This window comes from Colletes latitarsis, chromosome 11, assembly GCF_051014445.1.
Source record: "Colletes latitarsis isolate SP2378_abdomen chromosome 11, iyColLati1, whole genome shotgun sequence".
In the NCBI taxonomy this organism is placed as follows: domain Eukaryota; kingdom Metazoa; phylum Arthropoda; class Insecta; order Hymenoptera; family Colletidae; genus Colletes; species Colletes latitarsis.
In genome coordinates, this window is record NC_135144.1 from 21,046,831 (window position 1) to 21,058,755 (window position 11,925).

An 11,925-nucleotide genomic window follows, 5' to 3' on the forward strand; every position below is an offset into this window, starting at 1 on the left:
TTACTCTCACGGACGATCTCTTTTTCCCTTCTCCTTCGGGCTAAATCCCCACCACGATCATCTTTAATTAACGTCGCAACGCATGCGCTCACTTATGGATACGTCGCTACATTCTTCGCAATTTTTTAATGATAAATCGTCTATCGGTGGTTCGACAGAGCTTGCCCGTTTTCTGTGTGACTCAGTGCTATTACATGGATTATATGAAATCTCGAACTCCTTTTTTTATTAATATATTTATACGTGTGTTTTTGTGTGACGAAGAATAATCACACGGTTAACGCTAGATTTACGGAATTGCATTTTAATGTAACTGTCGAAATGATAAGTTTCGACGAAAATATGTGTAATCAATGTCCGTATATCTAGTATTAACAAATTAAATTTTTCACGATTGTATTCAGATAATCAATGCGTATGAAAGATCTTAAAATACAAGCATAACGCGGGAGAATAATCATTTTCTTTCTTTGTGATGTTACATCGATGATTATAGGAATTACAAGAATGTGTCGCTAATTTATCAAAATAGTTGATCATGTTACATATTATAATTCGCACGTAAGGAGTTAATATGAGCGATTTCACCATCTACTATATACTTAGCAACATGTCAATCTACTGTTAGCAGTCTCCTATACGTCAAATTTATATACAATTCTACAAAAATGGCACTTGTTTATATCGAAGACAGTGACCCTTGGTAAAAATCTTAATTTATACAACACAGCACTTAATGTTTTGACATTTCAGTAAATTTGAAATGAAAACAATTCTCACTAAAACTGAAATTCACTATCTGAACTTTTTGAAATTGTTCACTTTTCTATTTAGTTTGTCCAAAGAAGTCTAATGATACATACTTTGCACATATTTGACATTATTGACTTTTCTGACTAAATTTACTATTTTTAAATTGGATAGGTTAATGGAATATGATGCCTGTTTGAAACTGTTCAGAGAAATCATGGAACAACTTACTGCTCGTAATAGACATCCACGGAAGTCACAGACATATTCAAACTTATCTGCAAATATACGAATTCATCTGAAACAATACAAGAGGGAAGTTCAAGAACTTAAGAATAAAGTGGATGATGCATCAAAATCCAAAACTATGTATCCTTTCGTTTACTTATCTGGTGAAGATACAAAATTCACTATTTCAAGAAAATTTTTTCCTTAAAGTATAAAGGCATATAGAACTATTGAAGAAGCAGAACGAAGAATGCGGCAGATAGAGTTATTATTGAGCAAAGATGTACAGTTGCAAAAGTTGTATGATTCCCAAATAAATGAACTTGTAAATTCTCGTACAAATTTACTTACGTCTAAAGCATCGGCTTTTGCGGATGGAGGTACAACTTCTTGGGCAGGTGATGATGATGATGACAATAAACCTATAGATGTTCAAATATCTGTTGACAATCATGTAAATCGACACAATGAAATTTTACAAGGTATGTATAAGATTAGCATAGTTTCTTGTTTATCTATACTTTCATGTATTATTTTATTTTATTTATTTCAGAACAAGATAAGGGATTGGAAGAGTTGTGTAAAGTTATTGCAAGGCAAAAAGAAATTGGTGTAACTATCAATAATGAAGTAGGCCATCAAAATGGTAAATCAAACTTAATTTTTCTTATTCCTTGTAAGTAAAAAGTACAACAAGACTTCAAACTTATTTTAAAATCTTTGTTTCTATTTAGAAATACTTGATAATTTAGCCAATCACATGGATAGAACCGATAATTCATTAGTTAACAAGATACGTCAGGTACAAAATATTAGTGTCAAAGAATGTACATGTGGCTATTGGGTAGTAATAGTCTTTCTTTTTATTTGTATCATTACAGTCGCTTTAGTTTAATTAATAGAAATGCATATTTATAAATTAAATAAATTTCATAATGTATAAGTTTGAATATGCATATATATTTAAATTGTTTATTTATAAAAATTCTTTTTTACTTTTTTGATCATTTATTAGTTTAAAATCAATACTTTTATGTATTACATTATAAATAATTATAATTGTTAAGAATAATACTAGATAAAATATTTGAAATTTTCATTTAAAATATAAAATAGTTCATGACTAAAATTTTATAAAAGCGTGTAAAGTATTTAACGAAATCTACTTTTAAATATTTTAAATAACGAATATCTTGATGAAAATATAAAAGCATGTATTATGTTACAAATAAAATAAACTCCTATAACTAGGAACAATATTTTTACAATATTTATGTTTGTATAAATTATATTTCATTGCTATTGTACAAAAGAGAACTAGTTTTTTACATACTTATGTGATTAAGTTATTTTAAATTCTACTTTAACTTTTCATTATTAGTTTCTAACATTTTGGATTTGATATCCAATCCAAGATTTGTCAAAAGTTCTTTTGGATTAGGATCTCTACCTCTAAAGGTCCTGAAAATTTCATTTGTGGAATAACTACCTCCTAAAGATAAAAATGTTTCACGATATCTGTTGCCCATTTCCTGCAATGCTTCTTTATCTTTGTTTATCAATGTTTCTTGGAATACATTATACAGATCAGCAGCAAGCATTTGCGACCAAATATCACTAAAAATAAAACATATGATCTCTTGTGATTTTTAGATGTTCTAAATTATTCATATTTTGTCCATTTTTCAAACCTCACCAGTAATAAGAAGCCGCCCATTCTCCGCTAAAAATAGGTGCAAACGAACAGATATGACAATCTCTTTTATGTTGCGGGATTACAAAATATTTACTCCACAAGCGATTCATTATATTATTCCAGAATTCATCGCTAAAAATGAAAGAAATTACTGAATGTAATTACTATTTGCTAGTATTTACGCACTCGATCTTACCCAGAATATAATTCTAAATCCATTCGCGACAAATATAGTTCCCAGGATAGATTATAGCCAGCTAAATGCGATTTTGCGTTTCTCAGTGTTTCGATCATTTCTGTAGATAATGGTTCCTTTGTATCTTGATGACAAGAGATTTGTTGTAAAACAAATGGTTCGTACAACCTGTACACGAATAAAGGGTATGCACATGAAAAGATATTAAAAGCAAATAAAAAAAAAGTTTGATAAATACCAATTTTCAAAAAAATAATCATTAATGAAGACTGAATCCCATTCTATAGACGAAAGTCCAGCTATTTCAGCATATTCCACTGTTGTTAACGTGTGTTGTAGCATATGTCCAAACTAGATAACAGAAATTAATGTAGAAAACAAATGAATTTCATAATATTTGATTAAAGTTATTATTCCCATAATTTTGTATAAATCTTATCTAGATAAAACATTTTTATTCGCAGAAAAGTTTATCTAGATGAAAAATGTTTCTAACTCTATATTTGATTTTTATACATGAATAATTTACCTTTCGAAAGAGAGCCCTGACTTCTTTGAATGACAATAAGGATGGTCTTTCACCAAATGGTGGTTGAAAGTCGAATATCAATGCTACTAATGGTTTTGTGCCGCTTACTTTACTTCTTTCTTTTATCGTGATCATGTATCCTATATCTTGTGATAATCGATTATCACTGTTATTTTTATAGGCATCTAAATAAAAGCTACCTACTGGATTCGTACTTGATTCCTTCAGATTAAATATATCGAAACCCCGGACATCTTTGTGCCAAACATCTAATTTTGTGTTTTCAACAATCTTTACATTGAACAAAGTTTCGATTAATTCAAATAGACCAGATAATACTTTTGGCAATGGAAAATAATTTTTTATATCTTCTTCCCTATACCTATAAATGACGTTACAATAAAATGGTATTAAGTATAATTTTTCTTTTCACCAGAGGTAAAGCTCACTTCTCAATTACTTGTATAAACTATATAGCTGTTTTCTACTCCAGTATGGCACATCCCACTGTCGAAGTTTGCCTTCAAGACCTCTTTCATTTGCAAATTCATTAAGTTGTTTCATTTCATACTCTTGAGCAGGACGAGCTTTTGTTTATTAAAAAAAAAAAAAAAATAGATATGTATTTATTATATGTTTATCCATAACAGTGATAATTTTACCTGTATCCAGTAAAGTGTCCAGAATACTATAAACATTTTCCAAACTTCCAGCCATTTTAGTTTCCATTCTTAAATCAACGTACGTTTTGTATCCTAATAGTTTTGCCATTTTATTTCGTTCAAAACGAATCTCTTCTAACAATGTACTCGTTTGTAACAATCTCTCTTGTAATATAGATGTTTTGGTAACATCTGCATCCCAAACTTTCCACCTCAGAGCACGATCAGGGCAATACTCTAATAAGTACACAGTGAAAACAAATAAATATTTTTAGAACTATATCAAGTTAATTCCTCATTGTTTGAAGCATGTGCATTGTATTTTCATACCCATGAATGGCTTTTTTATAACAGAATCTAAAGTTACTATCCAAGGACCATCCTGATATTGTTGATCATCTTTTGCCATAATTTTTAAAACTTCCTCTGGAAAATCCCTTACAATCAAAGGATCTTTTATCGTCAAAGTAAATTGATTCATAGCTACCTATAGAAGAAGATATCAGAATTCACACTGGTTTACTTCGATTACATTTACAAACCTCCAATTTTTCTGCATATTCTTTGGTCTTATTTATCATTGAGAATGACAATTCTGTAAGTTCTATCTTCTTTCTCTCAGACAAATCCATTCCGTTTAGTCTTCCTTCCAATATGTATTTTAATAAAATTTTCTTTTGTTCATTGGTCAATTTAATTTCTTTATTATTTATGATATTCTTGCATGCCAAATAAATTGGCATGCTGATATATCTACTTGCTACAGCTCTTCTAGCACGCTCGTGAATACGTGCATAATATTGTGTGGGCATTACACAATGGTTTCCAAAGTATAATGTTTTTGAAATACCCCATGTTATATTCAAAGATGTATATAATTCCTCTATAGGGTTTAATACATCTTCAAATAGGTTCTTTGGACAAGGATTATCAACATCTAAAAAAGAACACTGTTAACTATAAATGATATTACAAGATATAAATTAAAAAATGGCAATAGGCATTGAGGTAAAATTACTTTTAATTTTTGTCCCTAATGTTTTGACTTCTTCTTCGAATTCTATCGACTGTTTTCCAATAGCAGCTACACATTTTTCTACTGTAATTGTATTAAATGCAATACTTTTATCCTCTTGCAGTAAAGGATATTTGCCTGGTAAATCTTCACCAATTTCTGGAACACTAAATACAAGAATTATTACTATATATCAAGAAGAATCCATATTTACGTAAAATAAACGAAACCGATATAACGTACTATAACAAACGAAAGTTTATTTAGAAAAACGAAATGCAATAATTTCTATTTTAAATAATATAGCTGCAATGATACGTACAGTACAAAATAACCATTACGTTTTGGAATTTTTAAGAAATTATGTTGTGATAAGATAACTCTTTTTCCAAAGAACGAGATCATTTTGGCATTTTTTAAAAACATCGTGTTTCTACGGATCTTCAAATTGCATTTTCGATATATAAAAATCCGGTCTATCGAAACTCAATTATGTTTCGTTCAACGTCGTCTTACTAGCTCTTACTACGTATATTATACGGTATACATATATACCACTACAGACTAGTGTACTGTAAACTGGATCGGGACTAGTGTGACCAGATCTCTATGCACTCAATTATGCCAAACCTGATCACATTGGCATGGTTAGTATTGAAATTGACTCTAGAGAAAGTAGTTTGAATACATAATAATATCTAAAACGGATATCGTCGTACGAAAAAATTTTGTTCATAAAAATCGATAAAATAAAACGAATTTTCTTATTATATAGTTATTAAGTAACAAATTTGTCGTGCTTTGCAATAGCGCCACCATACTTATCGTCGATATGCAGAAGTTCATGTTTGGCGATTTGAGAGCACTTACTGTTTTAATACGTATATTTCAGGGTAATCGCAATTTGGTGGAAAAATTACGTATTTGGGTTCGCGTGAATAGATAGGATAATTTTTTTCTGCCGGATTTTGAAGCTACGATTTATTTTCTACGTGGAAGACTATATTTACGCAAATATTTTGCTTGTTTAACCATCACGAATCGATACCTGCAAGAATGTCGGGAAAATTACGAAAAACTAGTCCCCAGTGGGATAGTTCGACAGAAGAGGATGACACGTATGAATGCAGATACAATATGAGGTTGAGAGATTCGCTGAGAAACACTCAACAGTCTCAGGTGTCTGAAAATGAGACTGTCTCAGAACCACGAAAACGAGGTAGAGGACCTTCTAAGAGGCCTTGCTTAAATAGAAATGCTTTGATGGCTCGAGAAAATAGACTAAAAAAGAAAGCGTACCTCGAAAAGGTAGAAAGCAAGTTATCCTATTATCAACAAGAAAATAAGAAATTGGTCAACCTTATAAGGAAACAGGGTGCTGATATTAAGCGATTGACTGATGAAGTTGCGTATCTTAGGAGCGTCTTGAACAACAATACTACCATTACTGCATTACTTAAAACTATCAATAATGGTCTTCGTAAAATCAGTACACAAAAAACAAATTCATTCTACCCACATAATGTTTCTCAGTGCTCACCCAAGTCTGAAATTGAACAGAAATGTAAACGTAACACAATTGCTAAGGAAAATATATTAAATACTCAGAATGGTAACATTTTTGCTACCAACATTAATTGTGATTCATTGAACGAGCATATTGTATTGGAAAGTCAAAGCAGTGAACCATGCACAAACACCAAGAACCAAGTTATTTGTAAGGATTTTGATATTGATAACATTTTTTTATTATCCTCAGATTTAGATCATACTTATGCTATTTCAAAAATTTCTGTAGCTAATATCAAGAATAATCTAAAAAACAAGGAAACTGTAAATACAATAACATCGACTACAAGTCCATTATCAGAAGACAGTTACATGGATAGTACAAAAGAGTTGGATGGTTTACTGCCATTTACCCAAACAGATTTATCCAATATAAAAAAGAATACAGATGCCATTGGTATTGACTTTGATCAATTGTCTTCGTTCAATATGGATATATTTGAAGACCTTCCTAAATGCGAAGAGATGATGGACACAGTGGAAAGTTTAAATGATACATCCAATCTTTTCACAGAAGAAGAAATATCTCAGAGTCTAGATAACACTGGAATTTGCCTTCATGTTAATTCTGACAAAGTATCTTTAGAATTTTGTTCCATTTGTCACGTAAATAGTAAAAATTTGGTATCAAATTAAAGGGGGAATCGATCGTGATTGATGCAAACTCATTAGATAATGAGTCACCCATGGAAGAGGCCAATCCAGCTATTCTGGAAATGTTTCTCAATCAGTGGAGTATAGATAAATAATGAGAACAATGTACTTATTTTAGTTCCTTTTCATAGATATTTTGTGAAATTTTAAAAAATATTTTATTGATTGGTAGTTGATGTTCTGTATATTTTCAGGTATATCAAGAAGATATATGATAACGTCTAGGTGTACCTGTTGTGAAAACGTTATAAAACTATCTTCCTTGTGGAGCGAAAGTTGCGTTACATTAGTATTCACACTATATATAGATTTATATGCATACACACGCGCACACATATATATTTATCTATAGCATGTATCCACATATACATATATGTATGTGTGCGCGCGCGCGTATATATATACATATATATATAAATTTTATAAATGACAAATTTATGTGGATAAAATTTCTAAAGATTACAATTGTTAATTAGTAATGGCATAAAGTATTTTATCACAGGCAGTATCATTAATAATTTTCAGTAATAGTATTCAACAATAAGAATTCTTGTTTTAGGACATATTTTTTTATGTTTAGTTGTAATAACTAGAACATGGAAAATTATTGATTATCCGTATGTAATATAAAATTACATTACTTCTTTTCCTCTGAGACTGTAATACTTTGCTTTTTGCAGGATAACACTGTCTTGGCACTGAAGTTTCCTAGCAAGGATCATACAAAAAGGTGGGAAATATAACTTTGATTAATTATCGTATATGTATACTGTGTTCGGTTAAATTTATAACAAATACAATTTTTCTATTTCCTCTAGTCATGGTCTGGCATTCCTGATGCGCTTTGGTTAATGGCGTAATGTATTATTTTGGAACTGTTACAGTTAGTTCTTGTTGGGGAAATATGCGGAATTACGGTCGCTCCCTTCTTTTATATATTCAATATATATAATAATATATATTGTGAAAAGGTTGAGTATGAATATACCGATATTTCTATGTGAAAGAATGTAGAGATGATATTTTGTAACAGCTACTGTGAATATCCTTTTTTTAAATAATTTCAATTTCAGCTACATCCCACGGATATTATTGCCAATGCGGAACATTGCATCCACTGATCGAGTTTTGTGGTAATTGAGATTAAAATCAGAGAATAAAGTAGTATATGTAATATTTTTTCCTCGAACACTAGTCAAAAGCGCTCTTGCAATGCCAGAGTTTTTATTTCATTCAGTTGTGTAGAAATTTTTCATGATCGAAAATTGTTCAAACGTTGTACAATATTTATACAGTATCTGGGGGAAAAGAAGTGTATTCATTTCATCTTAATGTTACGATATTTCCTCATTTTAATATGTACACTATTTTTATATATTTTTATTACAAATAAATTGTTTTTTTATGTAATAAAACAGAAGAACATAAAGTTATAAGTCAGATACGATTATGTTTCTTATAATGTAACTAAGGTCATTTTGTACAAATATAGAATTATTTTATGCAAAGACTGGTTAAAGTCTTAAATTATTTTGTATAATAATTTGTTACTTATTAGTAATAAATAATGTACCGATGCGAACTTCTTGTATCATTTAAAGATGAAATACATATGTATAGATATTTTCTTAAAAGAATATATTAAAGATTTTATTGCTCCTATGTGAAGAGAATGTGGAAAATGTATCTTTTATATACTCTTTTAAAAATAAAAAATCAATTTAATTTGAGCTTTAATTATAAAATTACATATTAAGGTATTTCTGAAAATTAAAATAAATATCTACATGATTTACAATAAAATATAAATAAGACTGAAAAATTTCTAAACGTAATGTTAATTTTTAATTAACGCAATTTAATGATCATTACTTTCTGTATTTTTACAGATTATTCAGTAGGAAACTATTTAACTTTGTACAAAGAAGTCTTGATCACAAACATACTTATTACTTTTATAAAAGAGACTCATGACATAAAGATTCACTCAAATTCCAAGGCGACTAAAAACATCTGGTTTCTTTATAGGTGTTACCATTGTAACTCTATTAAAAGTTACTTGTTTAGCACTATTTGTTTTTACTATTCCCAAACGTGCTTTTGCTGGTATAGAAGTCAATCGTTCTGAGGCTGAAAAAAACAATAAGTGCAAAATTGAAAGAAAATAAAAAATTGGCATAATTTATTATTAAATTAAACAATGTACCTAATTTTCCTGATGTGACACTAGGTTTTGTTATTCTAGCATTGCTTGAAGAAGTATTGAAGGAAATCTTTTTAGTTTTTACTATTTGTGTAACATTATTTGACATAATTTTTCTACTTGCTTCTTGATCTGCTCGCATTGTGCCCACACTTTTTGGTATTACTTTGTTTGTTGTAATGATCGACGTTCTTGTAGTAGGACTTGTAGTCTTTAATATGCCTGTATTACTTGATCCATTTTTCAATATACCTGCTTGTACAATATTATCTTTCTTGGCATCTTTATCTCCAAGCCGATTGAAAACACTTACGGATCTTTTAAAAACATCTTTTCCTAGTCCAGTAATATTAAAAGTAGGTGATGTTTCGGCTAAATTTGTTGTACTAGTTACAGAACTGTCACCTAGCCTATCAAACACAGTTCGTTTCTGTTCCGCGGATTTTTTAAGGATCTGTTGACTTCTAGATGTTGATCCTTTTGGAAGTATTACCATGTAGCCCACTTTATCATTTGTATTGTCAAATGATTTTATTTTTTTAACTGTTCCATTCCACTTGTCTTCGTTATTACTATCAGACTCATCTTCATCTTCCAATTTTCTTTTAAGAATGGTATGTTTCTTTTGATTAGCAAGGTCTGTAATTACTTCGCTAGATGTTGATATTGGTCTCTTAACAGCAACAGCTTTTTTCACAGAACTTGCTGGGACTTTGACAATCTTTTTTGTAATTGCTGTATCAGGTTTAATCTTTGAGGCTACCGTTTTAGCAGGTGCCTTAGTTATTAGTTTTTTAACTTCTGGTTTAGGTGATCCAAAAGAATCTTCTGTATCGACAAGGAATCTTTCACACGTTGTATCTTCAACTACTTTTTTTGCATACCTTAAAATAGCGATCATATCTCCCATTAGAGTTATTCCCATTTCTTTAAGACTAGGCTTATCTAAATCTGGCAACATGTCTGGCTTGATACGGTTATTAGAAAATACAACAGCATGTTTAGTAGCTACATCTTGAGGGAATCCAGCACCTTTAAAAAATTTCACCCAATATGCTGCAAGAAAAGAGAAAAGATTGAAATAGAAGACAATGTTGATACAAAATCAAAAGATTGATTGAAGAAAACTTTGACTACCTGATAACGATGATGCCATTTTACCGGTTAGGTTATTTGTATTATTATACTTGATAACACCACACGACTGATTTTTCTTTGATAAATATCAATTCTTCGAAGAAAATTTAACAGCACCTACTGTTTTACATATTTCACACAGCTTATTGTACCTTACAAAAATTGCACTTGAAGAAATTATTTTTGAGAGTGGATACGCGATGTTGTTTTAAGTACATCAATTTTGAGAAATATTTCACTTCCCCTCTCAGAAAAATATCACAGAATATAATTAAAAAATGATAATAAACATTGGCATTGCATCCCTTATGATTTCAGATCTATTCATGTCCATTCCCATATATATCTATATGTATACAAACGTAAATACGTAAGTGAAATTAGAATGATACAAAATTGTAGCGGTACTCCCTAATATAATAAGTCACTAGGTTAAGAACTAGATGTAGATTTTCTAAAGGTTGGTAATGTACATAAATGCAATAGGTAGTTGTAAGTCTAGGTTAAGTTAGCGTTAGGTTCAAGGGTCTTGCCTTTGAATCTGTCTGTTCTAGAGATGGCGTGCAAAATCATTAACTGTGATTTATCACAGTGATCACAAAATCACGATCACGCTCATGATTAACTCCATTCACGACCGTGATCCGAATGATGGCGTCTTAGTAGCAGTTCACGTTAACTGTGATTGTAGTGTTCCGCTAACTTCCCTTAGTGGGCATTCAAGGAAGTAAAAATGCGCCAAATTTAAATTGTATAGTAATGTAGTCTAAGCAATGAAAAAGGCTGCTTAATTGCATATTTTGTAAATTTCAAATGTCAAATTGTTAGAGTCAATTATTTAAATAAATGATAAGTTTATTGTTACGAAGAAAAAGTATTGCTTAGATGTTAACACTCGCTTTAAAAATAAGAAAAAGTATAAATCATCAGTAATGAAAATTCTTATGTTCATTCATATGAAAACATTAATATTATTGTCGCTAATAATTTTGAAAATCGAATTATTAATCAATAACAAATATCAAGTATCCGTAACAGTGATGGACATTCGTGGGAACTTTGGTCATGCGCACTGGAATTTTCCCTCGTGGGATTCTGTATGCCATAGATGTATCTTTAGCGCAAAAAGAGGTGCATGTTGGGAATTCCCATGTTTTGTACAAAATTGAACTTTCTACTTCAAATGCTCACCAATCACACAAAAATTAACTTATCGAAGATCCCCTACGTATTTCTCTAGCTATACTCATGTAGATTAAGAGAAAATTTTTTGTTTTTGTCTCTTT

General features: G+C 30.3%; 4 protein-coding genes across 6 annotated transcripts; 2 read left to right on the forward strand and 2 right to left on the reverse strand.

Annotated features, from left to right (window-relative positions):
* The first annotated feature begins 126 nt into the window (after positions 1-126).
* On the forward strand, positions 127-2,246 carry Syx8 (syntaxin 8). The gene is made up of 5 exons (XM_076777892.1): positions 127-703; positions 925-1,119; positions 1,204-1,460; positions 1,532-1,624; positions 1,713-2,246. The coding sequence occupies exons 1-5, from the start codon at positions 669-671 to the stop codon at positions 1,871-1,873; spliced, it is 741 nt and encodes a 246-aa protein (XP_076634007.1). The 5' UTR covers positions 127-668; the 3' UTR covers positions 1,874-2,246.
* Positions 2,247-2,335: 89 nt separating this feature from the next.
* On the reverse strand, positions 2,336-5,642 carry LOC143348069 (uncharacterized). Its single transcript, XM_076777879.1, has 11 exons — positions 5,399-5,642; positions 5,080-5,243; positions 4,604-4,998; positions 4,392-4,548; positions 4,062-4,298; positions 3,860-3,986; positions 3,400-3,781; positions 3,109-3,221; positions 2,871-3,038; positions 2,675-2,806; positions 2,336-2,595 (listed from the first exon to the last, which is right to left on the reverse strand). Exons 1-11 carry the CDS (start codon positions 5,500-5,502, stop codon positions 2,337-2,339), a joined length of 2,238 nt encoding a protein of 745 aa, XP_076633994.1. The 5' UTR covers positions 5,503-5,642; the 3' UTR covers position 2,336.
* Positions 5,643-5,661: 19 nt separating this feature from the next.
* On the forward strand, positions 5,662-8,805 carry LOC143348074 (uncharacterized). 3 transcript variants are annotated; one of them, XM_076777891.1, is made up of 6 exons: positions 5,662-5,723; positions 5,969-6,793; positions 6,875-7,404; positions 7,494-8,029; positions 8,118-8,270; positions 8,373-8,805. In XM_076777891.1, the coding sequence occupies exons 2-3, from the start codon at positions 6,133-6,135 to the stop codon at positions 7,279-7,281; spliced, it is 1,068 nt and encodes a 355-aa protein (XP_076634006.1). In that variant the 5' UTR covers positions 5,662-5,723; positions 5,969-6,132; the 3' UTR covers positions 7,282-7,404; positions 7,494-8,029; positions 8,118-8,270; positions 8,373-8,805. The 3 variants fall into 3 exon arrangements, with proteins under 3 accessions (XP_076634006.1, XP_076634004.1, XP_076634005.1); XM_076777889.1 differs by having other exon boundaries at positions 5,969-7,404; XM_076777890.1 differs by lacking the exon at positions 5,662-5,723 and having other exon boundaries at positions 5,904-7,404.
* A 69-nt stretch (positions 8,806-8,874) lies between these two features.
* LOC143348072 (uncharacterized) lies at positions 8,875-10,999 on the reverse strand. Its single transcript, XM_076777888.1, has 3 exons — positions 10,640-10,999; positions 9,506-10,558; positions 8,875-9,429 (listed from the first exon to the last, which is right to left on the reverse strand). The coding sequence occupies exons 1-3, from the start codon at positions 10,656-10,658 to the stop codon at positions 9,287-9,289; spliced, it is 1,215 nt and encodes a 404-aa protein (XP_076634003.1). The 5' UTR covers positions 10,659-10,999; the 3' UTR covers positions 8,875-9,286.
* Between the last annotated feature and the right edge of the window lie 926 nt (positions 11,000-11,925).

Excerpts from the sequence above, each read along its gene's own strand:
- Syx8 (XM_076777892.1), top strand. The coding sequence starts at position 669 with ATGGCACTTGTTTATATCGAAGACAGTGACCCTTG. Across the intron at positions 1,120-1,203 it reads GCATCAAAATCCAAAACTAT|AACTATTGAAGAAGCAGAAC; the intron begins GTATCCTTTCGT and ends AAAGGCATATAG. Across the intron at positions 1,461-1,531 it reads ACACAATGAAATTTTACAAG|AACAAGATAAGGGATTGGAA; the intron begins GTATGTATAAGA and ends TATTTATTTCAG.
- LOC143348069 (XM_076777879.1), bottom strand. The coding sequence starts at position 5,502 with ATGTTTTTAAAAAATGCCAAAATGATCTCGTTCTTTGGAAAAAGAGTT. Across the intron at positions 3,782-3,859 it reads CAGCTATATAGTTTATACAA|GTATAGGGAAGAAGATATAA; the intron begins GTAATTGAGAAG and ends CGTCATTTATAG. Across the intron at positions 3,039-3,108 it reads GATTATTTTTTTGAAAATTG|GTTGTACGAACCATTTGTTT; the intron begins GTATTTATCAAA and ends ATTCGTGTACAG.
- LOC143348074 (XM_076777889.1), top strand. The coding sequence starts at position 6,133 with ATGTCGGGAAAATTACGAAAAACTAGTCCCCAGTGGGATAGTTCGACA.
- LOC143348072 (XM_076777888.1), bottom strand. Across the intron at positions 9,430-9,505 it reads TGTCACATCAGGAAAATTAG|CCTCAGAACGATTGACTTCT; the intron begins GTACATTGTTTA and ends TGTTTTTTTCAG.